At 39.3% G+C, this 26,349-nt stretch overlaps 1 protein-coding gene across 1 annotated transcript in view; it reads right to left on the reverse strand.

The window, feature by feature from the left end:
- Nucleotides 1-20,208, reverse strand: part of exoc3l2a (exocyst complex component 3-like 2a) — a 40,028-nt gene extending 19,820 nt beyond the window's left edge. Inside the window, exons 1-5 of the mRNA XM_036580125.1 lie at nucleotides 20,065-20,208; nucleotides 8,859-9,359; nucleotides 5,634-5,848; nucleotides 1,395-2,217; nucleotides 481-595 (exon numbers count right to left, since the gene is read on the reverse strand). Of these exons, the coding sequence (XP_036436018.1) occupies nucleotides 481-595; nucleotides 1,395-2,217; nucleotides 5,634-5,848; nucleotides 8,859-9,337 (1,632 nt within the window). The 5' untranslated portion in view covers nucleotides 9,338-9,359; nucleotides 20,065-20,208. The remainder of the gene's footprint in view (nucleotides 1-480; nucleotides 596-1,394; nucleotides 2,218-5,633; nucleotides 5,849-8,858; nucleotides 9,360-20,064) is intronic.
- Nucleotides 20,209-26,349: the final 6,141 nt, after the last annotated feature.

Below are 26,349 nucleotides of genomic sequence, written 5' to 3' on the forward strand. Positions count from 1 at the left end.
ATGGTGCTGAAACAAACCTCTTTCTAGTCCATTCCAGGACTTTATCAATGTAGGCGAAAATGGCACATTATGAAACCATTTTTAAAACTGAAAGGGGTTATTTTTAGGCTATTTAATATTTATGTACATATGTATATATACTCCAATGTATACAAACATTATGAAATGCAAATATATTGTTATTGCTTATATATACTTACATTTATTAATACAATTCATATGGGACACATTATAATTGCAGATACTTATACACACACATAGCCATATTATCATTACATATAGATACATATGGTCATTTTACATACAGGTACTTATACATAAATACATATGGGACATTATATATAATATTATATATAATACATATGGGATATAATATCATTAAATATAGTTATATATATAGGTTCTTATATGTAATACTAATTACATATAGATATATGTGTGTGTGTGTGTGTGTGTGTGTGTGTGTGTGCATGTGTTTACCCAAACAGTGTTGAGACACTCCTGCTCCAGTCTGTCGATGACTTCTTCAGGTAACAGTGGCTCGAGAGCAGCGCAGTCTATAGAGCCCATCGTCTTCACTGTGGCCAACACATCCCTGCAACACACAATCCTACAGTTAGGCTGACCAGAACAGCTGTACAAATGAGGGTTTGAGGTATTTGTGTTCTTTTTTAACACCACTGCATGTCTGATGTGTAGTACTACTATACCATGTCATATCTGGTGCCCCTTTTCCTCAACTCTAGCTACAGTATGGAGTGTAATTACTCCTATCGAAGGAATTTTTGCTATATCAGTAAACATCTGTCATTGTACTGCCAGGGCAGGAGGGTCTCATGTACGCTGCGAGAGTGTTTAGTATAGTTTCCCTCCACGCATTTTGGGACTGCAAATATAAATGCATGAGATTCTGCCATATGGGTTTCCTCCCTTTCAATGAGGAACACAAAAACTGCCATTTGAGAGCTAATAGCTTCCCATCTGTGGAGACTGCTAAACATGTGTGAGTGAGTTACATGTAAGATCCATTTCCCATCTATAAAAGGACCAGGATTCTAACCCTAACCCTAGAGATGGCACCAATGTGACACCTCCAATTAGCACTGGACCAATATCAGCATATAATGCTGGATCAGAGAGTGGAGGAAAAAATCAAAAAATAATTTTAAAAGAAAAAACGTAAATTTATCAGGAAATTTATTAGGATTTTTTGTAGCTCAACATAGCGTGTGTGAATATTGATATAAAAACAATAAATAGCTAACAACATATTACACTAGTATTAGAATTCCCTTATTGTATGTGTGGCCAAGGTGTTGGTGTTTTTTCCTTTAGGCTTGTATAGTGTTTAAGTTTACTTCTTGCCAGTGGAGTGAGAACATAGGTCCACATACCTGTTGTAGATGTTGTAGATCCAGTCCAGAAGGGAGTAGATATCAGTGATCTGCACAGGCCCAGAGGTGATGGTCTTTAGGCGTTTGGCCACAGCCCTGTGGTAACTCTGCATATAAACCTGAAGCACAGTGAAATCTGTCGGATACACTGCCAGCACATTCCTCCTCGCCGCATCCATGTCCTCCACCACCCGGCCCCTCAGCCGCTCCAAAAACATGCCCATCTGCCCTGCGGCCACACCCCCCGGCTGCGGCAGTGACCAATCAGCTGCTTCACCCACCGCCTCCGCCCACTTCTGCCTCAGCTTCCTGGGCCTCTTGCAGGAACGGGCCCCCTCCTGCAGGTCGGAGTGGGCCCCTTCGCGCAGGTCAGACCGGTCCCCATCATGGAGCTCTTTGTCCCCATCCTGTAGGTTGGCCTGAGCCTCCTGGCGCAGCATCCACACGTGGTCAGCATGTTCTTCCTGCTGGATGACGAGGACCACAAGTCCCAGCTGTGGGCCGGCACACGGTTGCCGTAGCGACTCACGCACAACATCCCACATTTCCCTCTGTAACGCTTCGTACAGCAGCTCCACGTCTTTGACCTTGCGGAGACTCGCGTCCCACGCGTTGGGGGGCTCCTCCTCACACAGCCCCGCCACCAGGGGGAGCCGCAAAGGAGAGGAGAGAGGAGGAGGGGTTATGGCAGTGGGTGTGGTTGCGGTTGGTGGGGTTTGTGCGAAGAGGGCAGGGTCCAAAGCACACTCTCTTTCCAGCTCTTGGATGTGGGTGTCGGCCAGGAGGAGGTCCCTCTGATTGACAAGCTGCAGAATTTCTAGGACTACAAGAGAGAGAAATAAGGATAAATAATCAAGTCAAAATAATGTGTAAAAATGAAAAGTAACCATGTTTTGATGAAAAAATGGATTGTTTCAGGTTTGATTATCGCTGGTGAAAACGTGCTGGAATTTCACGTTATTTCTCACTTGAAACTTGAGAGTATTTTAACCCTAACCCTGTTTTTAGTACTGTTCTGCTGAAAGAAAAAAAAAACTTTTTTATATTTTTGCCACATTTTTGTCATTTTTTGATCAGACCATCAGAAAACATCAGAGGTGCAGACTTACAGCTGTTGATATAGAATTTAAATTGAATGTAGAAGTTACACAACATATTACATAAGAGTGCAATTATGTAATTTTCTAATTCCATTTAAATAGTATATCAAAATGACTTGGGGTTCATTTCTCCAGACAGGACTGCACAACCTACCGGCTAGAGCTTTGTAACATGGGTGAAGGTATAGGGGATGAAGTAGCAGCATACATGTATGAAATGGTTGTTTTATTGCAGTCCTACTGATAGCAGGGGAATCCATAAACTGGACAAAAGGAAAGGCAAAACTAGAAAAGCAAACTAGGCCCACAAACAAACTAGAAAACTAAACAGTCTTTTGAAAATTACAAAACAAAATTACTAAACAACATTAGGAAAAAACAAGAAGAAAACAGGGGATACAGAACAAACAATGCCAAACGGAACACAAGACAAATTCTGGCTGCATCCTACCATACTAAATCAAAACAGTACACTACCGATAGTAGTGCATTCAGCAATGTAGTACGTCTAGTACAGTAGTTTGCAGTTTTAGACAGAGTCAAAGAAAAGAAGTATGCATACTGGGAGGAATCCACAAGAAACACCAACTATATGGTGTTACAAACAAGACATAGGTGAAGGGGATGATTTCACAAAGCACCACAGGAGTAGAATTGCTGATCTAGAATCAGTATTTGTGACAATGACCATCACAAACATGGAGGAATCTGATCCTAGATCAGTCCTGCTTGGTGAATACCAGCACTGGTGGTATTTGGCCCGTGAAATTTTGTTAATTTTTATACCTCGTAGTGAGTTATACTGTTCTCTAAACCACATCAGCAAGTCTGAGCTACCTAAGAACAGCTGGAGGTGGTTTGAGGGGGTTGAGAAACTGGAGATACAGTTTGGGCTATTTGGGTGACTATTGAGTTCTAGTGTTTGTTAGCAATGAGACTTGTAGCTGAAGTTCTAAACTGAAGCACAATTGGGTCTCCAAACATGTCTTGGCTGATTGACTAAATCTAGGGTAAGTTAAGAATTAAATACATTTCCTTTAAATGCAATGATAATAATGATAGATTCTTAATATCAATCTGAAAATGGACATAACATGGACTTTGGCCACCCCCTCCAAGTCCATCCATGGTCAGGTGTGATCATTACTATATCAATGATACATCCTCTTACTGCTCAGAGGCTGAAATGAAGGCCTTATGCAAGTGTGTTGTTTTCTCATTAAAGCCTGTTATCTTGTTCAGAAAGTGTTGTGTTGACACCATTTGCCTTATGTAAAGGAATCTGCAGAGCAGCGATCGTATGTCATTTCCTGTCTGAGCGCTGGCGTCTGATTGGCCAATGACTCAACAGCGGTCTGGGAACTCTAGTGGGTCGTTAAGTGTCAAGTATAGCGTTAAGGCTGCGGAAGCCTCTGACTGAACGGAACACACTTCCTCCTCGTTAACGTTACGCACTCACACAATGATGGTCTGCCATTGAAAGATTCAGGATCGCAGCAGTAAAACAGGCAGATTGGCTCTCGCGTAGGTCAGTTCAGAACAACACTCCGAAAAAAAGGAAGGTCAAGACATGGTGTTAATGTTTCTGACCACAGAATGTTCTGTAAGTGGTGGGTAAACAGGCTAAGGAAAGACTTAGGTCAGGTCAAATAAATGGATCAGTCCCAATGCACATTTGAGTCATTATAGAGAAAACTCCCTTTGTTAGCGATGATCTCACTCTAAGTGACTCACTCTTCTTCTCTTTCTTTCACATTTGAAACCAACGGTACTTTCCAAAAAATCAAGTTTGCCCAGGTTTCCCCAAATGTGATTAATAAGTGAAGCCATATTTTGTGTCTGTAGTTTCGTACAGGAGCTACAATGTATAATGTAATTCCAAACTGACTTGTATTCTGATACTGTATCACCTACTGTTATCTATACAAATGGACAAAAGTAGCTATGCAATGTCACCAGCAAAACCAGCATATTGTAGCGACCTGCTATCAGCTGGCGCTGGCCTTTAGATGGCCATAAGGCATGACCATGCTGAAGGCTGCGCAAGGAGGATCATGAGAGGTGCACGACCTCCAGAAAGAGGGACTATTTTTGTTATTTAAGTTGTTGTTTGGCTGTTAAAAGTACGCAGTAGGTGTTTATTGTGTTGTTCCATATCAGGGAGTGGATTTAGTTAGTGTGGGTCAGTGGTCACCAAGAGTGTGAAGTAGTGACCTCCCTTATGAGTTCAGTGCTTTGTAAGTGCCTTTCTGTCCTGGTGTTTAACAAAGAGCGTTTCTCTATGTCGACGCTACAATATGTTGGGTCTCACTTTATTTGGATACTTGAACATCTGTAGATAATCTTTAGTCCCCTATAGATTCTCTACAGATGTTCCAATTGTTAACAAACCATCTGTTGAAACTTGGGGTTGGGGTTAAGATGCAGACCAGGGTTAGGACTAAGACCAGGGTGAGGATTGGGTTTAGGTTTTGGGTTGAGGTTAAGGTTAGGGTTAGGATTAGAGCAGGTTTAGAGTTAAAGACAATTATGGTCAATTTATTAGATATTTAGCTGAATGTACCTTGAAAGTAAATTGACTACAAAGCATCTAAAGTGGACTATCCAAATAAAGTGTTAGCATATGTTGTGTTTTGGTATGCTAGTCAACCAGCATGAGCATGCTGGGTGGCCAGCTAAACCAGCGCCACACCTGCACTAGACATGGACTACATGCTGATCTGTGCTGTTTTTTTTTTTTTCTTCAGCAAATTTGTGTTGCTCCCTGTCCAGACTTCAATTAATCTCTTGCGTATGTGGTTTCGGACACTGTATGACCTGCTGTCATCTATAAAAAGTACAGATAAACCTCAGGCTTTGGCTGCTACTACTGTTTTTAGCTGGCCAACATACTTTCATCCAGTCTGTTTGAGAGGACTTAACAATTCTACTTGGTTAGAGGGAAGCATGTGATATTTCAGGCATGCAGTTAGCACAATGCTAATTGCACAAGCTCCTATCACCTGTTAGCTACATTAGCCTCTAGTGCAAAACTAAAGAAGCAAACTTTCGACACCAAATGTGTCCTGACTGAATGACTCTCATGTTAAAGGGGGAAAATGTCTTTTTTTTGCCGAATGAAAGTTTCAAAATGACTCACCTGAGAGCGGCTCTCTGCGTTTGACCGACGGCTCCTCCTCTGGGCTCTCCCGCTCGGCCTCCTGAGAGTTGCGGTTTGTTAGCGAGTCTCCTCGGAGCTTACCGAGGCTGCGCAGGAAGGAGGGACGCCGGTGGGCATCTTCATCATCCTCACCATTCAAATCTCCCGCAGGAAGACTCTCCCTCCGCTCACTCTTCTTCTTCCGACCCGCCAGCCTGCAGGGAAAGAGAGAGAAAGAGACTAAGACTGGAAGCTTCCAAGACATAATAATCCTACAGTCTGAGGAAAGAGCAATAAAACTTTCCGTCAAAGGAGAAAGACAGAAATAGAGAGAGTAAAGTGACAAAGCAAATAATGAATTTACACAATTTTTAGTTCTGTACTGGAGCAATAAGGTCAATGCAAGCTTCATGCCAATTATTAAGTCATCTCAGATAGGCTTGCTTATGTGGTTTTTGACACTGTACAACATACTATTATCTATTAACATGGACTAAAGCACATTAGTATAGCTAAAATAGTAGTAGCAGCCATACTGAAGCCTAATTTTGCTTCACTTTTGTCCGTGTTTATACATAACAGTATAGCACACGGTGTCAAAAACCACATAAGCAGGGCTGTTTGCATTAACTTAACAATTAGCATAATGCTAATTGGCGGGTATGAGCTTGCTACATTAACCTCATTACTCCAGTGCAAGCTCATACCCACCAATTAACATCACGCTAATTGTTAAGTCAGCACAAATAGGCTTGCTTATGTGGTTTTTGACACCGTGTGATATACTGTTATCTATAAACATGGACTAAAGCACATTAGCATAGCTAAAATAGCAGTAGCAGCCATACTGAAGCCTAATTTTGCTTTACTTTTGTTCAAGTTTGTAGTCATACTTTCTCCGAAAGTACATAATTAAGCTCATTTGAGACACAGATTGTACTACGCTAATTGTGATGCTAAGTTCTTGTTAGCTACGTTAGCCTAAGAGCTCCATTACAAAGCTAAAGAGACAAATATGTCTTGGTTGATCAGTTACAGTTGTAATAAGCCGGAGAAAACATGTAAAGTTGACTTTTCCAACTATCGCTAAGGTGTTTCAGGTAAGGCAAATTGAGCTGCGTTGGAACTTGGTGTCATTAACCCAAAACCTCTCCCCTCCCCAGCTTTAACTGTAGGTACATTTCATTCTTTATGGTTCTTCTTGGCTCAGGAGCAGCTCCAGAGGTGTGTCTTCTTTAGCCATGTCCTGAATGACTCCGTAAGAATTAATTAAACTCCCGCAGGGGTTGCCGGACATGACCTGAGGATTTTCATTGTGTCCATCCCGTGAAACGATTTTCTGTGTATTATAAATAAACAAACGGATGTGTGTTTGTGTGTTTATAATGTGAGGGAGACAGTGACTCGGCCCACCAGCTATTCACCCCTTAATGCTGCAGACTGCGAGGAACAATGAGGCTGGTATTAATAGCCCCCCAGTCTTTCCACTGTGTGATACAACACACACACCTTTCAAGCACTTTCTGCTTAAAAACACATACACACATTCACAGACTGGTAATATGGCAAAACAAACAGCTATATTACATAAGCAATATGTTTCACAATGCCCTATTTGTGAATAGCTGAAAATGATCATCCTGGAACAAATTTTAATGAGCTGTATGTTTTTAGAGGTTGTGAAATAAGCATGGTTGTCTCTGACATCCAAGTAGACGTGCCCTGCTTGTCAAAAGTGTAAGTACACATTCCTTCTGTTGAAATTAAAATTTTCTCATCGTTACTTTTCAATAAAGTGATTGAAAAATATCTGCAATGAGTTTGTTAGCATAATAATGCTATCTGCTAATACTTGCTACACTCGGATTCATGTTCATAGAGGGTCAGTTGATGTGAAAATCACTATCAGATTGTCTTAATTTTTTCAAGAAACAAAGTCATTGTGCCTAATAGAAAGTGTGTAAAAAGAGACTTAAAAAATTGCACAGCCTTATTTCTTCCCTAAAATTAGTACACAAAAATGTGCAAGTAAAATATAACTATTGATGCTATTTGTCTGAATTTTTCAGGGATAGGTTCTGTGATTTAAGGGGTATTTAACTACAAAACAGAATAAACAGAGATTCATGTTTCCCACTTTACGGCTTGCCCAATATCTCCGGAAAAAAATTTTGAAGAAAAAACTTTGGCCCTCTATTTCTCCACACAGAAGCACAGATCTTTAAGCTTTTGAATGTATTACTCATATCATAGAACACTTTTGGCAAATAGGCCTTTGTCTTATAGTAAAAAAGACCTTTGATTTATGAGCTGGTAACAATGAAAAAAGAAATCACATCATGCATTTCAAGTAACATTATTTCTTGAATTATTAATTTAATCTGAGGTGGTCAGACAAATTCTGGTGGTTGTAGGCAAATTTACCCCCAATTTTTTTATATAAACTGGGCAAATTGCTTAAATAATGATTTGACAGTTTTATTTTCCAAACTGTTGTTAAAAGCACATGTTGAAATTGTTTGGGCTTAAAAACGTAATAAAAGTTACTAATACTGTTACTTTAACATCTTTCTGCAGGCTAGTGTACCCTGGTGAAATTGAAAATGACTGATTAATATAATCAAATACTTAATGTTATAATAATAATAATAATAATAATAATAATAATAATATTAGATATCGCTGCTGTTGGAACTAAACCTCATATCTCCGTTTTTGTTGTTTTTCAGTTTTTGACATAATTTAAAAAGACCCATTGTCCAATACATTGTATGTAAATTTCATGATGAATGGACCAACATAAATGATCCAAACTGACTTGGGAAAAAGTCAGGTTCCATTGACTTACATTAAAAGCAGAGTATGTTTTTTCCTTCTCCTGTAAAGTTCTCATTTTGGAGATACAAGGTTTTGTTCCAACAACAGCGATATAATGCTTAAAGCAAATAAGTTGAATAATCCTTTAATGTTCCTTTGACAAACTCACAATGAGAAATATTCGATTTATTGACAACATTTAAGATGCTAATAAATTGCTAATAAATCAATTTTTGCAGTGAAGTTTGTAAATCATACACTTTCCTATCGTACAAATATATTCCATCAATATTGCTGAGAAAAAGAAACGCACAGTTCAACTAAGGGACCTTCAAAACAGGCCAACACTGCATTTTATGGCTACTGACAACAGAGGTTAATATTGTAGGTTACTGTAGACCAACAAACCTCAGCAGGGTCATGATTTCCTCAGATGCTCTGCGGTGATTCTTCTTCTTCTTCTTCTCCTTCCCTGAAGTGGGCGTGGTCGGAAGGGTGGAGCTCCGCAGGTTTCGCCCAGTGATGCGGAGGCCTTTGCTGAGTTTGCCCAGCGTCTTCACCGTAGACGAGCTGCAGATGCGTTCCAAGGTCCCTCTGAGAGGCAAGGTTCCCTTTGACCTGTCAGTGACCTTCAACCCTCCGTGCAACTCGGCATTTACCTCGTTCTCCAGCGCCTCGCCCTCTCGCGACGACATCACCTCATTGAAGCCCATGTCTGGATCCATGTCCTCAAAGGGGTTGAGGCTGGATGGGGGCAGGATGAGCTCGCCGTTGCCTAGGTTACTCTGCAGGTTGATCTCGCCGTTGCTGTGGTTACTCTTCAGCACCATCTCGACGTTGTCGTGGTTACTCTTGGACCTGCCAGGCAGCTTCTTCAGGATGGGCATTTTGGCTCTTAATTGGTTGATACTGAAAAATAAGAATGGCCAGCAGACACAACGGTGAAAACATAAGCACTTTTCAGTTTCGCAAATCATTACTTTTGTAAACCTTCTTTAAATCGATCTTCATTTTTGACAGTTTCTATTGGTCCATGCAATGTAAAGGACAGCGTCCATTTTCAAAATAATATTTTTAGAAAATTCTGAGATTTTAATAAGACAGTGACTGAGTTTACATACACTTAATAATCTGATAACTGCAGAAAATCAGATTTTGTCTGTAATCCAATCAACCCGTTTACATGCACTTGGGTAATCAGATAATGGGGAATCTCCAGGTCTACATGAGTCAAACAGTAATCAGATTTCTGCTTTGCAACTGACCAACAAACTCACAGAAGAAGATGTAAACGAAATGTAAAACTCAAACTTCACGCTGCGGCTTTTTTTAAAAACACCGCGCCAATTTATCTGAAAATATGAACATACATCATCTAGAAGATGAAGAATTTTAAAATCCTTCATCTCGTCAAGCATGTAGTCGGTTTCAGTGTCGCTCCAAAAGTGTTTTACTGTGTCTCGCAGGAACGCTGCTCGCTTATTTCCGGTACCGCTGCCGTCTGTTTTTGTACATACGCAGACTGAGAAATACGAAAGAAATCAGAGTAAGAGTTTGATACGGACTGAGAAATCTGATTACTGTGCTAAAATCCAGCTCTCTTTATCAGATTCATAATCCGATTTTTGGACCTTACTTCAATCTAAGAAATCAGAGTGTGCTGTTTACATGACCATTTGAATAATCAGTGACAATACGGACATGGAATCCTCATAGACTTTTATAGATTTATAGATTGTCCAACACTTCCATTTAAATTTTTAGGCAGTTTTATACCAACTCAAATAAATTACTTGTACTCCCTGCATTTATGAACTATCACAATTTGTAGAGCAGGGCGCAGCTGACTTATAACTCACTCGCTCACATTTAGCTGTCTGAAGATTCTCCACAAGGGGGAGCCAGTAGCTTTTAGGTTGCATCAGTGAGGGAAATGGCATGAACCCACACCAGCCTAGACTAAAGGATTTACCAAAAGATTCACAATAAAATACTTCACACAAAGAACCTTTTTTGGTGCTATATATAACAATTTTTAAAGTGTTCTTTAAAGAACCATATGTACAACTGGTTTTCCATTATGGAGAAGAACATCCTGAGCATGCAGAGACCTAATTATGCATTCAAATGGTTCTTTGAATGCTTATGGTTCTATATAGACCCATTGCCATTACTAAAGAAAAGGTCTGGCCTGTGGGCTGCTATTTGAAGAAGTCGGTTGGAGAGGATTAGAACAATTGTAACAATAGTTGAACTTTTTTCGTGCTAGATAGAATTATCTTTTAAAACCATATACAATTAGTTTTCCATCATAGAGAAGAACCATTTTGCCATGCAAAGAACCATTATGCTTTCCAATTGTTCTTTTAGTGTTCATGGTTCTATGTGGACTCATTGACATTACAAAGCAACCCTTGAAGCACCATTTTTAAAGCGTATAGGACACTTACAATAACATCCTAATCCTCAGATGTGTAATGTTAAAGCTGTGTAACCCCAGGCTAAAGCAGTGAGGCAGCTCATTAAGTGTTGATAGAAAGGTGAGGGGGAAGCACATTCCACAAAGCCCATAACTCTAATTGGGCCACCACACAGTGGCTGCACATTCCCACGTGTATTTATAGCTCATTCCAAGCCTCGCAGCATTTCCGCATTTTTCTACCGCCTTGGCTGCTTGTGGAGGTCCACATTAGGCTTAGTTTAAATTCAATTACATTCACTACAGCCAAATTCAGTTCAGTTTTATTAGACTCTGATTCAGGTAAACAAAATGTGTTGTACTTTTGTCCACTTTGCTTTACATCTAGCATGTAAATATTATATGCAGTATATATTCAAAAGTTTGCTGTTCATCTGGTGTTTCTTCTGAAATGAAGGGTACTAATTGGGAGTTTTCCCCCTTTTTCTGCAGTAACAGCCTCTACTTTTCTGTGAAGGCTGTGCACTAGATGTTGGAACATTGTGAGTTTTGATTGTAGTACTGCCTTCTGGATCACTCCAACTCATCCCAAAGATATTGGATGGAGCTCCATCACTCCAGAGAAGAATGCAGCTCCACTGCTCCCCTCCCAGTGTTTATACCCTTCAAGCCCACATTTGGCATTGGGCATGGTGACCTTATGGGCAGCTGCATCAGAGTGTCCCATTCTATTAGTTAGTGCCTTTCTATGGAGATTATACAAGTTTAGTGTCAATAGTGCACCTTAAAGTAGCTGACTTCAATCAGGAGGGCGTCCAGATACTTTTGGACATGTAGTGTATGGGCTAGCCTGCAATGGATTATGATTTATGTCAGAATTTAATGGGTGGATTGCAAAGTTTCTCCATATGCAGCTCTTTCATTTGCACTGGAAATGGATGAAATGATAGGAATGACTCAATATATTATTATTATTATTATTATTATTATTGCATTATTGCATTCTTATAATTCAAACCTGCCCTAACCGCCTGAATCTGGTCCATGTTAAGTGTTCTATATCCTGCCTCAGTGTCTCATTGTTCACAGGATTCCGGTGTGAGGGCTCACGCTAAGTGCATTAGCATTGTTAGCGTGTGTCGGCTTGGAAGCGGCACGAGGCCAGCAGAGCGAGAACAGCTTCCTCTCACAATCTTTTTTCATCGAGAGCTCCTTTGACCTCCTCAGAGTGATCAGGCACCTGACAGTTATTAAAAAATGCAAGTTCCATTGTTGAGGAAGATAATAAATTTTGCCATTTTCTTTGTGCTTTGGGTGCAAGATATGGCACAAGTCCCACTTCCAGGGCAAAAGTGCCTTAAGAAACTTGATTAGACCACTATTTTTAAAGGGTCAACTTTCTTGATAATTTCTATTTTTGATCAGCTTTCATGGACATTTGATATTTTGTTTTATTTTTTGTTCCATATTATTTCAAACCACTGTTTTGTAGCACTGGGTTAAAGAAAACGTCGCTATAATTGGAATTTGCCATTATTATTATTATTATTATTATTATTATTAATGCAGTGATGCAGTTTCTTCCCATTATAATGTGCTGTTATTTCCAACTTATAATGACTGATAAAGAACAAAACAGAACAAAACTGTCAGAGCAAAACTTTGTATCTCCAAAACAGTAACTTTACAGGAGGACAAAACTTTCTTATCTTTCAATGTAAGTTAATGTAAAAAGATTTTATTCTATGTTGTTTTGGACTGTTTATAATGGTTAATTCATCATTCATATAGTGTGAACAGCTGCTTGTTTTTTGTTTTAACTATGTAATTTGATGATATGTAATCTTATTCTTTGCTGGGACTTTTTTACTGGATTATAGTTGCAGGAGCGCCTGCCCACTGACTTCTGTTATAATTGTGTTAAAGTCAAGAGAGTGAGCGAGTGAGTGAATAAGGAAGCAAGTGTGGGAGTGAGAAGTACAAAGCAGTATGGGTACTGTGTCAAATGCTCAATCAAAAGAAGAAGTACTTTAGTGGAAGTCAAAAAGCCACTATATGTAATCATAAGTAGATGAAAGCAAAAAGAAAATGTTTGAACAGATTTAACAGATACCACCTTTTCACTGAAGTAGCTCTGATGCTATGCATGAGTTGTTCACACTCTACTTCACCCGGACTAGCAACTACTTTGAAAGTCTGGAATTCAAAAAATGACTAAAAGCTACAGAGCAAATTGGGCCTCCTTACAACCACCTGGAAGACCTGGTTGACCACCAAAACTGCCCCATCAGATAAACAGCACTTCAAGCTTTCATCTTTGAGAGAGAGGAGAAAATCAAGCTGCTTCAGATCTGAAAACATCCACAGGTGTTTCTGTCCATCCTTCCACTGTGAGAAGACGACTCAGCGCTGTGGGTCTGAAAGGATGTGTAGCTGTTCAAGAAGAACCTCACTGAGAAAAGGAGACGGACACATCAAACAAAGAAGCTGAACAATGGACTGACCACCCCAGAGTCCAGACCTCAACACCACTGAATGGGTTTGATTACTTCAGAAAATGATCAACCAAATTCTAAGACTGACTTTGGAGGTGTGGATAAATATTCTCACAGATTTCTTTGAGAAGTGAGTCTCCTGAAAAGAATGGAAGCTGGAATAAAGGTGACACACTGAATACTGGGAAAATATGTTATATTTAGCTGTTGAGACGTCTGGGTAATTTTCTGTTAAATATATATGTTTTCCTGATGCTGACTAACAAACAACTTGCAATTTATGTCTATTTTGAGAGGAAATTAAATAAATGAACAGTGATCTCAGCACAGTAACTGAGTAAGAGGACAACTATTCAATTTCAACTGACGAAAATAATGGAGAAACACTCGATTCTAGAGAAACTTACTGAGTCAGAATTGTTCACAGTGGTGGTGACAGGAACCAGACGTCCACCTCTAAAAGCTCCCTCACAGAAGTTTATCACATCAAATGGCTATGAATACACTGCCTGATCCCCAAGACATTGTTTCTTGATAGTTTGGTGATAAAAGTTTCTTAAAGTTTTCCTAAAACATCTTGTTAATTCATTTATTAGGGCATTGTGGGGCAAAATAGTTCCCAAAGGTAACTTATTTTTTCAGATTTTCCACTATTTTACCATCATCAATATTACATATAAAAACTTAGAAAAGACATATAGGTTTTGGATAGTAAATGAAATGGCTGTATTTGTGTTGTAGACATGGTGACCCCTGGTTTCTATCACCACCATCTGAGACATCTAAAGACATCTGAGTCTGAAAGTTTCTCTAAAATGAACCACTTCACATCAAACCACTCTGACTTTGTTTACATCGCAACCACAGAATTATGCAGAAATTTTTAAAAGTTGGTGGAATTCCCCTTTAAGAGGTACTTCACTTCTAGAACAGTTGCTGCAATACGTTCCTGATGTCTGATCTATTAACAGTATAGCTCAGATATAGTTTGCATGCACAATGTAAGTACATTTAATACCATAATATTATATAATGCTAATATACATCACATGCTCTGGAGACAGAGAAAGGAAGATCGATTTGATCTATGAGTCATGTGTGTATTTGTCCGAGACCAGCTTGGTACCCGTTTTACGTGGCTTGTTTAGGTTTTGCCTGTGTTTGTCGGACGCTGGAGCTGCATCCTCTTCCAATATTTGTATCTGTTGTTAGCGCAGCCGTGCCGCAGGAAACCCGCCTCATAAATATTACAGTCTTGGGAGGAAACGGCTGTTTATTTGTCTGGTAATATGTATGTGTTAAGGACAGTTCTAACTAAACACTGGCGATTTGTGGAGAATTCCCGGGTTTGGCTTGGCACACCGCTGTGCAAGTGGTTCAGTTCAACTGATAAATTACAAACAGGGACTTCTGCAATCAGATTTTAAAGACTTCCAAGGCCAGAGGTGCCAAGACGTTGTATAATACAACTTACAATTGACTCTAAAAAGTGTGGCAGTCCATTAGATACAGCTATAGAGTGTGTGGCCACTGAATACATACAAGCATGATGAGGACACACATGAAAACACACTGTACTTATGAGGACCTACACTTTTAAAAAATAAAGGTACCAAAAAGGATACTTTGCACCAGTGATGGATTACTGATTGGGCCACTGGAGGCAGTGCCCAGGGGTCTCAGACTGTCAGGGGCCTTGGGGGGCCTCAGATCACAAGGCTCAAGGTGGCTTAAATGTCTGGGACAATCCACTGGAAATGGAAACATTAGACCAGGCATGTCAAACTGGGGACCTTCCAGGCCAAAAGTCTGCGGATATTGGTGTTTCACTGAATTCAGTTCATGAAGGCCTTGCTAATTAGCTGATGAGCTGAATCCGTTGTGTTTAATGAGGCAGCGCGGTGAAGTCTGCGGTGTTTTGGCCCGTGAGGACTGTAGCCTGACACATGTGCATTAGACGAACCCTTGAATATGTACATGTGACTAAATAAGCAAAGAAAGGCCTGGTTTGCATTTCCAGTGAGTATTTACTCATGGGGTATTGTTTTTGCCTTTGAAATGGGATGTTAGCGTTTACTGTTTTGCATTATGAGAGGAAAAAGAAGAAATCATGATTCAAATTTTACTCAAAAATAATCAGATCTTACACAAACACTGTTATGAAGTAGACACAATAGGATACTGCACATTAATATGGCTACTTTTGCTTGCTTTCACAACAAACACAACAAATTTCCAGTTGCTCAAAGTAGATATAAACATAACATAAAATATTGTTTAATCTAGTTATTGTTGGAGTGCAGGGAGGCCTCCAAACTCACTTATGGGCCTCGCAAGACCATGATTGTCCCTGCTTTGTGCAAACATCTTAGCTAATGAACTGCATCTTTGTAATGGGTAAAACTTTGTAAATATGATGTTATTTCTTTAAAAAGCCTGTACAAAGTCTTAATTTATTACAATTTTACTATCCATATGGGGACCTCAGGTCCTCACAAGCATATAAATACAAGTACAAAGAAACACTTAAGAACATCAGTGTTTCCCCACACAGGCTATACTTAGGTGCCCCCCAGGTACACTGACAGCCTATTTTTGTCCAATTTTAACAAATTACAACATTTTTTATGGTTATATATAATAAGTTCAATACGAGACACAATATCAGCTGCTTGTGTTTCAACACTTCTGTGGTTCACTGCTGCACAATCAGTCAAAGGCTGAAATACTGAACTGAGTTTGGACGTCCGTCACTACTAGAACATCCCCACCCAGCCCCCATGCCCCCCCACCAAGGTTTATTTCAGACCTGTGGGAAACGCCACCCGCTCAATGTGACGTGTGTTGAACGGATGCTTAAGCGTTAACACCTACACACACAGTTGTGTGTACACACCTGCTGACCGTGCAGGAAGATCTCTGCCGACCAGACAAAAGTGTGTGTCCTGTGGTCAGTGTGTGATCGTTCATTCATATTTCAACACATACTCTGCCCCCAAAACTACACATACACATATATATACACACATTCACACACGGTCAGTGAGGAAAAGGCCAGACCACAGAGTGCAGAGTGTGTCCGGCACACTGAGTGCTTTGCTATGGTGGGCAGTGCATGTTAGTAAATACAGGGACTTCAGGAACCCCAGAGGTCAGAACAGCTGAAAATTCAGGAACGCAGAGTTACATAAAAAGACAAGGGAGTCCCGGATAACGTGCATGCACTACATAAAGGGAATGAGAGGTGATGGGTCAACGTTTGTGTTGAGTTAGAGAGGGAAAGGACAGTACCGCAGGGCAGAGATGGGGACTCCACTCAGCAACTCAGACACAAGTTGCATGTTGACTGACTCGGACCCGCCCTTAAAGTCATTGTACAGCATTAAAAATGTTTGCATTATAATAAAAATGAGTGTTAAGTTAAACATCCAGCAACGTTTGCACGGAAAAACAACAGAAATATAAAAAAAATACGTGAAAATTGCTCGTCAGACCTATGTGAGAGTTGTCTGGGGGTGTGGCCTAATATTTTAACAAGCATGCATGATTGACAGCCCTCAGTCCAACACTCCTTGCCTGCTCCACCACTAAAGCAGAACTAAACACAGCAGCATGAGCCAGACCTGGATCATCACATTATCAGACACTGGGCACAAACATTGGGTGGACCCCTGTCTGGCTACCTTTTTTATGATCACAGCAGGTTACATAAGGCCTATGCAGCACCATGATGAGAGCATACCAACCGTGGATTTGGCCACGTCTAAAAGCGCACAACTTTTTCCAATCGAGACAAAACAATAGCAAGATTACACACATCAACAAGAACACAGGTTAACATAAAACCAACAACCAATGCAACACTTCCTTTTCCTTATAAATGCATGTGTCCACCCTTTACAAGCACATTTACCCCAGTATAGAAGACAAATTCAAATCAGACAGCTGAAATGTAAATAACAATTGAAAAATAGTAGAAAAATTGAACCCAAACTGTCAAGCATCCAGGCTAAAGCGTACTGCCACAGCGACGAGTGGAAGTGGAAATGAAGTTCAGGAAAGACGTGGAGAGCTTCAGGATTATGATTGGCCATAACACAGTGACAAATTCTTTCAATTTTTTCTCTGTGGCACTTGTAAATGTCCCATCATGAGTCAAAACAGCTGTTTAAATGTTCTCATAATTACTCACAGGGGCCCCCTAGTGGCACAGGCCACTGAGCATGCACCCACAAAACCCACTGGATGGTCCAGGCCTGACAAGTGGAATGCTTTCTATATGTGCTGGCGGTGTTGTACTCACTCATTAAAACATTGTCCAGCCTTTATATGGCAAAGTCTTGAAGAAGGGAAGGTCTTTATTCCCTTTATTGCTGGATGTGCATCCAGGGAATGCTGGCATGGCAGATTAGATGAATGAATAGATGACAGACAGATGACCTACCTTACTAGCTCAGTTATGCTTACTAGGTTAGCTTTTGCTTGGTTGTTAGACAATAGGAAGAAATGAAATAGATCCGTGTTCCCTGAAGTGGTGAGACCTAAATGCTAAATCCATTTCACTGTCGCACAATGTTGCTTCTAGGCAACAAACATATTTCTGCAAATTCTCAGAACAAAAAAATGATACTGATTGTTTAAAAAGAGATTTAAAAGTGTCCTCTAAGAGATGTATGACCACTTGCATGCTGTTTATTGACTTAAACTGTTCTCTTTATTGTTAACTCTGTCATTGCTGTTAAATATGTATAAAGTTATTGCGAAGTGAGGAAATTGGTTTTGTTGCCCTGAGGCAACATCGTGCAATGGTTTCTATGTTTTTTTCAGCAGGGCTGCTGTACAGAAAAGTGAGGTAACATGTACATCTTAGCTGGACAGTCACCCTTAACGTTTATACTGCGGCTTCCAGTTAGCAAACATACTCCTTATTAATATAATTAATAATCAGTAATGTTAGCCGTCTTTAATAAGCTACTGTATGTGAACATTTCTACACTTTGCTTCCAAAATCTCTCAGATGCCCAAACAGTACTTTGAATTTTTTGTACTTTTTTATTTATTTATTTATTTATTTATTGCCTTTTGCTCCATCTTGCTCAAGTAAGTTTTTGTTTACGTCATTTTTAATCCCTGCCCCTTTCCGTTTTATTAGAGGTGCACTCTTCTCCATCTCTCATCAGTTTTCTCCTCCCCCTGTACTCTCTGTACTGATAGTGGACCAACAGGTAGAGCCTCCAGTATTTCCCTGGTAGTCCTTATGACCAATCCCATCATGGACTATGAGCTCCACCTACCTTATCAGCTCTACCTCTACCCTGTTCATCACTGGCCAAGTTCTGACCACAGGGCCACAGCTGGGCAGGTATTAATTAGGTGGAGCTACAAGGTTGAGGTTTCTAATAAAGCGAACAGTGAGTGTACATTGAGAGTCAAACTGACCTCTGAACAGCAGTTTCCACCAAAACCATGTTGGATCTGTTATGTGGGAGATGACTTACAACAGATTCTCCCACATTATAACACTCAACTACTGGTAGATCAGCAAACTACTCAAGTGATTCTTTGCCCTGTTTGTATACTGTTGTTGTTTTTGCTCACTTTATTTAATTAATGCATTATATATTTGAATATTTGTCCACCTTAAAACTGAGGACACTGTGAATAGACTCAACTGAAGACCTCTAGGATGACCTGAACTTGGTTGTACATTCTGTATTACTTCTATAGAGCACTGTATGCTAATGCATAACCATTGTGTAATTTGTCACACTATGATATTGTATGTTAATTGCTACTGTTATCTATATAGATTATCATGCACCTGAGAATAGACTGCATTTCATTAAACTGTGCAGAAACGCTGTGTATATGTACGACAATAACCTCAAATGAATTGATTTCTCAGGAGAGTTCTTCTGGGAGTGTAGCTCACTGCAGTGTTTAGTGTTTCCCACGATTTAACATGCTTGATTTAAATGATCAGCTGAATAAGTGGGAACATCAATTTTTTCTGGAGGATGTGGTTTTCAGGAGACAGAAAGTTCAATGTATCAATGAACCACACTTTTTTTATTTAATCAAAATTTTTAGTACTGATTCTGTAATAACTTCTTTGGATCCAGTTTTAAATGTAGATTTTTTAAAAAATACTTTAAAATTCAATTTAAATTTTCCGTTTCAGCATTGAAATTTAATGTATATTTTCAATTTCAAAACTGAAATTAAAATTTCAACTTCAAACTTTTTTCTTCTTTTTGGTCTATAAAATATGTTACAAATATACATCTTATATAAATATAAAAATGTTCCCTTTCAAGTAAACAGATCAAGAATGTCAAAAATGTAAAAAGGTCAAAAATGTAAAAAAAAAAAAAAATGCTGTACTTTTTATTAAATAAAGTTTTTTGGTTGTTTCTTTGTTTGTTTTACATTGAACAAAGTCTCAATAGAAAATACTCACTGAAATTGAATACATCCAAGCTTAAATTGTGGGGACCAAACAGTTCAATACAGGTTAAAAGCATCTCCTGTAGGTGCCTGATCTCCTGATTTTTCAGTCCTATGCTGCTTATAAAACGTTACTTATTTAAACAGTGAAGTCCAGAACTACAGAGAGACCCTCTTTAAGCACACTTACTGTCACTGGTCACTTAAGCAGCTGATTTAATAAAAAAATGCAGGTACACATATGTGGTCTTACCTTTAGCTGTGATGGACAGGCGCCTCACTGCAGTGCCATTCCAGTGTGTGAGGAGAGAGAGAGTGTGTGTTCATGCGTGTGTGTGTGAGGTGTTAGAGTGTTCTGGAGGAACGTTGAACGCTGTCGCTCAGTTTGCTACCAGATGATGATGCGTTATCCTGAGGAAACAGAGACACCCTCCTTAAACAAACACACACACACAAACACACACACACAAACACACATACATACTGTTAGTTAGACACACAAACACACATACATACTGTTAGTTAGACACACACACACACATACACACTGTTACACATGCACACGCTCATACATAGACTGTTACACACACACACACTGTTAGACACACAAACACACACACACACACACACACGCTCATACATACACTGTTACACACACATACACTGTTAAACACACACACACACACTCATACATACACTGTTACACACACACACACACACTGTTATACACACAAACACACACACACACACACACACACACACACTCATACATACACTGTTACACACACATACACTGTTAAACACACAAACACACACACACACACATACACTGTTACACACACACACACTGTTTTACACACACACACACACACACACACGGTTATACATACATATGCATACACACAAACACACCGTTATACACACACACACCCATACACACTCATACATACACTGTTATAGACACATACACTGTTAGACACACAAACATACACACACTCATACATACACTGTTATGCACACGCACACACTTTTGGACACACAAACACACACACACATGTACACACACATACACACACACACACATATTGTTACACACACACACACACACACACCATTATACATGCATATACATACACACATACACACACCATTATATACACACATACATATACTGTTGTACACAAAATGTTATACACACAAACACACTGTTATACACACACTGATATACACTGATACACACACTGTTATACACACACTGATATACACTAATACACACACTGTTATACACACACTGTTATACACACACTGATATACACTGATACACACACTGTTATACACACACTGATACACTGATATACACACATACAAACACACACACACAGTTAGACACACAAACACACACACTCTTACATACACTCTTACACACACACACACACACACACACTGTTAGACACACACATACACACATCATTATATACACACATACATACACTTCTATACACACACATACATTGATATACACACACACACACACTGTTAGACACACACATACACACATCATTATATACACACATACATACACTTCTATACACACACATACATTGATATACACACATACACACACTGTTGTACCTCCACTATTATATACACATATATGTACATATGTACACCATTATGCACACACACACACACAGTTATACATACACACACGCACACACATACACACACCATTATACAGACACACCAGTGTACAAACACATCATTACACACACACTCACACCAATACACACACATATGTATACACATCATTATACACACACACATACACACACTGATAAACACATAGTTATACACACATATCTCAACACACAAACCATTACAAACACATAAGCACACTGTTACACACACACACATATAAGCACACTGTTATCTTTTATACACATATATGTACATATGTACTCCATTATACACACACATACTCACAGACAGACACACTGTTACACACACAGTTATACATTCACACACACACACACACACACATATCTATATATATATATATATATATATATATATATATATATATATACATATATATATAGAGAGAGAGAGAGAGAGGAGAGAGAGAGAGAGAGAGAGAGAGAGATTTAATTTATACTTTTTTCTATTTAATTTAATATTCATCTGCATTCTTCACTCTGCTGAATTCAACATTCAGGCCTATTTGATATCATATTCTGCTTTAAAATTACACTCCAATTTATAATCCTTTTATCATTCTTTTCCAGGGGAGCCCAAACTTTTTGTCTTGGGAGGCCAAAGCACAGTGTTTGCTGGTGGGCCCAGTTCATAAAGACAACACAGAATGCAAATAAAGAAGAGAGGCGGGTTTAAATCGACTGTGTAGAAATGTATTTTATGACATTACACTGCATTTTGTTATGAAATCATTAAAAAATGCAATTTTTAAAGAAAACAAGAATTTCATTTATGTTTACAGGTAGTGTAAAACATGACTGTTCTCTCATTGGGTGATGGGGGGTGGGGTCAGGCCACTTTCTGGTGGGCCAAATCAAACATCCACACAGGCCAAATTTGACTGGCAGACCAACCTTTGGACAGCCCTGTTCTGCTCTACATCACATTCTATTAAATTCATATAAATTTTATTTAATATTTTGTTCCTTTTTTCATTTGATCACTTTTAATATTCCATCTCATTTACTATCCACCCTAAAGGGAAATTCCACTGATTTTTAGTAGATTTCTGCATAATTAAAGTCCCAGGCTGATTACATACTCAGGCTTATTATTCAATAACTACAGGGACTTCAATACAAATGGCTGAGCTATTCTTAGGTTATAGAAGTGTGTAATAAACTGTGGGCCCTGGCTATTTAAGGGGTTAAATAGTGAAGGTTACTCTGAATGACTGTGCACATCTCAACCACAGAATTATGAACAGATTTTAAGCAATCAGTGACATTGTCCTGTAAATAAGGTAACACTGTCCTGTTCTGTTTCACACTGTATTCCATTTAATGAGAAATGCTTACATAACATGCAATATGATGCATCCAACATGCATTTTCTATAATACTGAGAGTAAATCAGCGCTGCTTCTTGATAATGACAAGAGCTGCAGGTGGCATGAAAACAGTCAGAGAGTAATAAACAAGTGTAATAAAACTTTTTGTGATTTAGAAAAAGCTTTGTTGGATCTGAATCTGACTTTCAGCCCATTTTCAGTTTATGGTTGACGAGAAGGTGAAATTCTGAAAAGCTTTTTGTCCTGGTCTGCCCTCTGGTGGTCACCAGAAGACAATGCATGAGGAAGACAATCTTAAGTGTGCAAAAGAAGTGCAAACCATTTACCTATATGGTGCAAACATACACTCATTCTAGCAGGGCGGTTCTGGCACCAGGAGAAGCTAAGCAGCCACCAAGGGCCTCCACGAATAGACAGATTAGGTATACTGCACATAGTGATGGTAAATAAGGTGTTCTAATATATATATATATGTATATATATATATATATATTATATATATAAACAGCTGCTATTTGTGATTAGAGTGATTATAAGCGGTAGTTTCAGTGCAGCTCCACCCCTCAGCTGTGGTTATAATGGATTGTTCCATGTTGTGATGACACAACTGTGTAAAGACAGAAAGTTTTTCTGAAAGTTTCTGGAAAAACTCATCCCATCTTATCTTTAAATCCACTGACTTCACTCTTTAAAAAGATGGTTCTTAAAGGGTTCTTTAGCAAAGACAGTGGTTCTAGATAGAACCATGAACAATCCAAGAACCATCTGCATGCTCAAATGGTTCCCTGCATGGTGAAATAGTTCTTCAGATTCATGGAGAACGTGTGGCATATGGTTCTATATAGAATCTTTTAAAAAATGGTTCTATATAGCAACAACAAGTGTTCTCCTACTGATACAATGCCAAGCTTGTAACAACAGAAGAACCCTTTTTGGTGCCATATAGAACAATTTTCAAAAAAGTTCTATATAGAACCATATGCAACACATTTTCCATGAATATGAAGAACCATTTCACCATGCAAAGAACCCTTTAGCATGCAATGGTTCTTGGAGTGTTCATAGTTCTATACAGAGCTGTGAAAAGGTATTTGTCCCCTTTGCAATTTCTTCTATTTTAGGAACATCATACCAGCAGCAAAACATGGTGGTGGTAGTGTGATGGTCTGGGGCCACTTTGCTTCTGCAGGACCTGGACAACTTGTCATAATTGATGGAACCATGTGTTTTGCTCTCTATCAGAAAATCCTGAAGGAGAACATCCGCCCATCACTTTGTGACCTAACACTCAACATATTTGGGTTATGCAGCAGGACAATGATCTGAAACACACAAGCAAGTCCACCTCTGAGTGGCTTAAAAGAAACGAAGTGAAGGTTTTGGAGTGGCAAAGTTGAAGTCCTGACTTGATTCCCATCTCAAGACCCTAAATGGGCAGTTCATGCTCGAAAACCCTCCAATGTAGCCAAAATTAAAACAATTCTGCACAACCATTTATTAGGTTTAGAGGGCTATTACTTTTTCACACGCTTGATATAGGTTTTGAATAAATCTTTATCTTCAATAAATGGAATGATCGTTTAAAAGATGTATTTTGTGTTTACTCGCCTCGTCTTTATCTTATATTAAAATTAGTTGGATGATCTGAAACATTTAAGTGTGACAATTAAAAAAAAAAATAGAAGAAAACACTGTAGAACCTGTTCTTTTGCCTAGAATTCCAGAATCATTAAGTCTACACCCACTTTCTAGTTCCACAGATAAACACCCAAACACACCCTTAAACACATTCGGTTCCTCATCTTTAACATTCACAGATACATGCCTTCCACTTATCTGGCCCAACCAGTAGAACCCGCCTGAAAGGAAACAATTACGGAAAAGGAACATCACCCTGGAATGTCCTCTACTCCCCACCCATCTTCCACCAAACCCCTCCCTTTTCCCTGGGTAAACAGCTAAAAACACAGGGTTAAAATGTGGGCGGGTCCAGATCTGCTGACTCAGCACTGAAGATTGTAATGTTGATATTAGCTAGAAGTGAGATTAGCCTTCACTGCAGAGCCCAACTAACCCAACCCAACTGCCTCTGAGACTTCAAAACACCAGAAGATCTGGATCAACTGGATCTGCTTTGAGATTTGATTAATTAATTTCATTAGAACTTTAACCTACCTAATGATCAATGCGTGGTCTAATGTAAACACTTTAGCATTAGAAGCTAGCTGGTGGAGTGAGTTTCTTTGAGACATGACAATAGAAAGTAAACAAGTAAATTACATTGTCATTTGTTTGTTACTGGAGCCCATAAGATCCAAAGAACAACACTGCTAACATTGTACACCGATCAGCCATAACATTCTGACCACCTCCTTGTTTCTACACTCATTGTCCATTTTATCAGCTCCACTTACTATATAGGAGCACTTTGTAGTTCTACAGTTACAGACTGTAGTCCATCTGTTTCTCTGCATACTTTGTTAGCCCCCTTTTACCCTGTTCTTCAGTGGTCAGGACCCCCATGGACCCTCACAGAGCATGTACTATTTGGTTGGTGGACCTTTCTCAGCACTGTAGTACCACTGACATGGTGGTGGTGTGTTTGTGTGTGTTGTGCTGGTACGAGTGGATCAGACACAGCAGTGCTGTAATACACTGTAATACAGAACAACTAAACAAAGTTAAACAAAGCCAGCTAGCAACACATAATAACCCAGCTGTGACATGAACACTATGCTAGCCTTACTTAGCTTTCTTTGAAGCATTCTATGGCTCTCCTGGTAGTGCTGGTCTGGTGCTGGTTTAGCTGGTCACCCGACATTGCCATGCTGGTTGACTAGCATACCAGCATCCAAAACACAACACATGCTGTTTTACTGGTGACCAGCTGGTCCATGCTGGTTTTTCTAGCTTGGAAACTAGCAATGTCCTCTTCTTACCCTTCAACACTCAGACTCAAAGTTTGATTCACAACTTTATTATCATTTTAAAATACATAAATACAACATTAATACATAGATTGACCTACATTATAGTTGTTGTGGGCTTAGTGATGTAAGAACTCAGTGGAAAAACGTTCGTACCTGGTGAGCTTAACACAGCAATGAACTGTTTACAAGTCATTTAGAACGGTCAGTTTTGTGAAGTCATCAAAAGAAAGGCCACACAACGGCCACTCCTTCGCTCTGAATCTGCCATTTTTTTGTACAGGTTTTTGTAGTAGCTCAGCTGTTGCTGCATAGTTTATCTGCCTTCTTCTACTCCATTCCACTCTCTGACCACAGGACTGCTGTTGACCAGATGTTATTTGGGGGTGGACCATTCTCAGCACAGCAGTGGCACTGACATGGCAGTCGTATCTGTGTATTTAAACAATTTTTAGGATGCTAAAGTGATAAATCAAATTTCCACAATTTTCCACTTACCCCAAATGCAGACCACCAGGGAAAACGTTTGGTGTTTAAAGTTTGCTTCTTTAGTTTTGCACTGGAG

Source organism: Colossoma macropomum, unplaced genomic scaffold (genome assembly GCF_904425465.1).
Source record: "Colossoma macropomum unplaced genomic scaffold, Colossoma_macropomum, whole genome shotgun sequence".
In the NCBI taxonomy this organism is placed as follows: domain Eukaryota; kingdom Metazoa; phylum Chordata; class Actinopteri; order Characiformes; family Serrasalmidae; genus Colossoma; species Colossoma macropomum.